General features: G+C 27.3%; 1 protein-coding gene across 3 annotated transcripts in view; it reads left to right on the forward strand.

Moving 5' to 3' along the window:
* The window catches only part of LOC106468929 (potassium voltage-gated channel subfamily H member 6-like), a 173,038-nt gene that overhangs the window by 73,574 nt on the left and 96,104 nt on the right, over positions 1–3,360 (forward strand). For all 3 annotated transcript variants that reach the window (XR_002612854.1, XM_022397938.1, XM_022398013.1), the window contains exon 3: positions 558–710. Coding sequence is in view for 2 of the 3 variants with exons in the window: in XM_022397938.1 (XP_022253646.1) it covers positions 558–710 (153 nt within the window). In the remaining variant the exon portion in view is untranslated. The remainder of the gene's footprint in view (positions 1–557; positions 711–3,360) is intronic.

Below are 3,360 nucleotides of genomic sequence, written 5' to 3' on the forward strand. Positions count from 1 at the left end.
ATATATTTATTTCCAACCAACGTTTAATTCTAAGCAATATTATTTCTGGAATTTATTCCTCAATAATTCAAAGACAATAAATCGTCCAATATTTTACAAGATACATCTAATAGTCATAACAATTGTTCATTATCTGTGGTGAATTAATAAGCATAATGTAAATTACTTTCTATTAAACATGAAATGATAATCTAAACTAAATTTTACTAAATCTAACTACATCATGTTGGGTTCTATTTATATGAAGTGATAAACAATAGTTATTACGCGATTGTTTATCTTCTTATTTATTTGTATGAAAGAGTAATTTAAATTCCGTATTATATTATATTTTGTAATTTTTTGTGATAATGTTACGTAATCTTCATACATTTACCATCTAGTTGCTAATATTCGTTGTTTGTAACTCCTGTATGTGTATCGTTTGTTTGTTTCCATAATTAATTCCATTACAACATATTCACCAATTGTCATGAATACTCCAACTTATCAAATGTATTAAATAACTGTAGTTTATTGATCTAAAACATCTTTTTGTATATTATTTATTTCTGCAGGCTCGAAGGTTTTATGCAGCCAAGTGATGGCACCGATTCGTAATGAAGAAGGAGCAACTTGTATGTTCATCATTAATTTTGAAGATGTTACAAACGCCCCCTATCGCGAAGAGCAACCGGAAATCGGATATTCACTTCGGGAATCTCGTCAACGTAAGTTCAAATAGTGTTAATCTATTTTATTCTTAGAATATCTTGTTGTACTGCATTTTGCACTTACATAAAATTTATCTATTAACAATATATCCTAATTTATTTAAGGAAAATTTCTAGTGTATATTTTTTTTCTTAAGAATTAAACAATTCGTACAATGTTCCAATGCTCGAAGTAGTTTCGACGTTTGGGGTCAATCGTGGTGAGACTCAGGAGCTGGTGTATTCCAAATACCTGTTGTATATTTAATTTTATTTGGGAGGGTAATGTTTTTTTCCTCTTCGTTCTGGGACGAGTAACCTTTCTTCATCATTTCATGTTGACGGTAACTGTACATAGATGATGAATACAACAGCTAAAAGTTGAAAACATTTTATGTTACCTCATGCACATTTCTTTACAGCCAGTCTTTCCACTACTAATTAATTTGTTCAGTTGTGTTTGTTTCTTTTATCTTTTCAGCACTGCCGACACTGCTAAATATTCTCAGTTAATATGAATAACTTCAAAGAAGTAAATATTGTTTCAGAAAAAAAAACATTCACATTATCTTTATTTTCAGTTATTTTAAATACTCACTTTATAGATTTGAAATTACACCATATAAATAACTTACTTTATCTAGGGAATAAACTAAAAAATATCATAAGCCATTTATTCGGAGTGTATTAAAATCCCATTTTACATCTTCTACATTCAAATTTAAATCTTCCTCTTTCCGCTTACAGCATTTTATTCTTGCTTGCTAACAACGGTGTAATGTGTAGACTGAGACAAAAACTAAGAGACTAAAAACATAATATTTATACTTCCTTTTCAATATATATATATGTTTACGTTGTAGGTATAAATATAAAAACTGAAAATGTAGATGCCTTATTTGAATCTTAAATAAAATTTCAAATTATCCATATAAATATATGAGTCTGGAACCTATTTAATTAACTAAAATTAACGATAGGTTGGTTTTTCTAACTACGAAATATAAAAAATATTCAAATTCAGTTTTAATAGTATACTAAAAATAATACGAAATTTAGAAGAGTAAATAAATTTGGCCCACCTTTCAGACTACATTTATTGTTATGAATATAAATATTTAGCTATTATATTTTTAATTAGTCAGAATACTTTACTTTTTAAATTAAAATTTTATTCCAATTATACTTTTTCTTATTATTATAATAGAAATGCAATTTATTTATTTTATTTATTTTTGAACATTGGTAATGTAGTTAGTTTATACATGGAATGTATTATATCTTTGTATGTTTGAAAAGTATATGTATTTAATTTAGAATACTTATTTTCAGTTGAAAAGCGGTATTTGTATGTTTTTTGTTATAGATTCTTAGTAAAACTATTTCCTGAAGAGTGACCTTTGAAGTCACGAAACCGGTAGAAGAAATTAATAACAGAAGGAAAAAAGTCTGATATTTCAGTGTTTTCTTAATATTCCATTATAAATAAGTTTTAAAATAATAAAAAATGGTAGTTGATGACATGTGCATGACTCTTGAACCTACAAAAGAACTGTTAGATCTAACTAAATATGCAACAAGTGAATATATGCAGATAAAAACTAGACAAAATATATTAGAGTACCGTTCTAACAAAACAGAATTTAAAGCTTTTATGTTGCAAACAGTTTTCATACTTGTGCAAATGTCAAGTGCACGCCGTCAATAACCCTTTATATTTCATAGATATACTCGTTCTTAGTTTTTGTTATAAGGGTAAAATGATTTGTCAATAAAAGCTGTGTTGCTTAATCTGAGATAAAATATTTACTTCAGTGGAAAAACAGCGAACTCCGGGTTTTTGTCAGAAATATGAAAGCTAAAACCAGTTGTGAATGCTAAAATCTACAGCGTTTTCTGTTGTCCTTCTTTTACTACCTAAATACCTAACATACAATCTACTTCATGCTACAAGTAGCTATATAAGATATAAGTCATTTTTCCACTAACTAGCATATGGGAACCTAGACCAGCGAGAGTGTTCAAAACTTTTAGCCTGTTATGTTTCTAATGAATTTATTTAATAACTCTTCTTCAGTCATCAACTACAGAAACTTCACGAATAAAGATATGATGTTTTTATAGTTGAAATTAATGTAAACAATGGTTATATATATATATGTATCTGTGTGTGTGTGAAAATGTGTTGCAGTTGCGTGAATGGTTTTGGAAATTCAACTTTTATTAAATCAAATCAAATACACTTTTTACAAATAATGGTAATAAATCTGACAATATATTTTCTAACCTATACTTTTTTATGTAAGATGCTCATTATTTATCACAATTAAATAGTTATAAAAATATTTATGGGTTTTTATAAATTAATAATTTAACGTATTGATCACAAAGACAAATTCTCTGTATTAATAATGTGGTTATATTCACAAATGCCTTCATATATTTCTATATTCTTTGTACACACGCTTGCAGAAGGTTAAGACTATCTTTGCTACATTTAAACACACTCTAAGTTGTTGTCTCGTTGCCAAGGTGAATCACTACCGGGTTTTTATAGCGTTAATTGACGGTATCTGTAGTATCACACTGCCTTGTAAGTTCGTGGTGTTATGAGATTTATTTCTTGATTATATATATATATATATATATATATATATATATATATATA

Source organism: Limulus polyphemus, unplaced genomic scaffold, assembly GCF_000517525.1.
Source record: "Limulus polyphemus unplaced genomic scaffold, Limulus_polyphemus-2.1.2 Scaffold3, whole genome shotgun sequence".
NCBI lineage: Eukaryota > Metazoa > Arthropoda > Merostomata > Xiphosura > Limulidae > Limulus > Limulus polyphemus.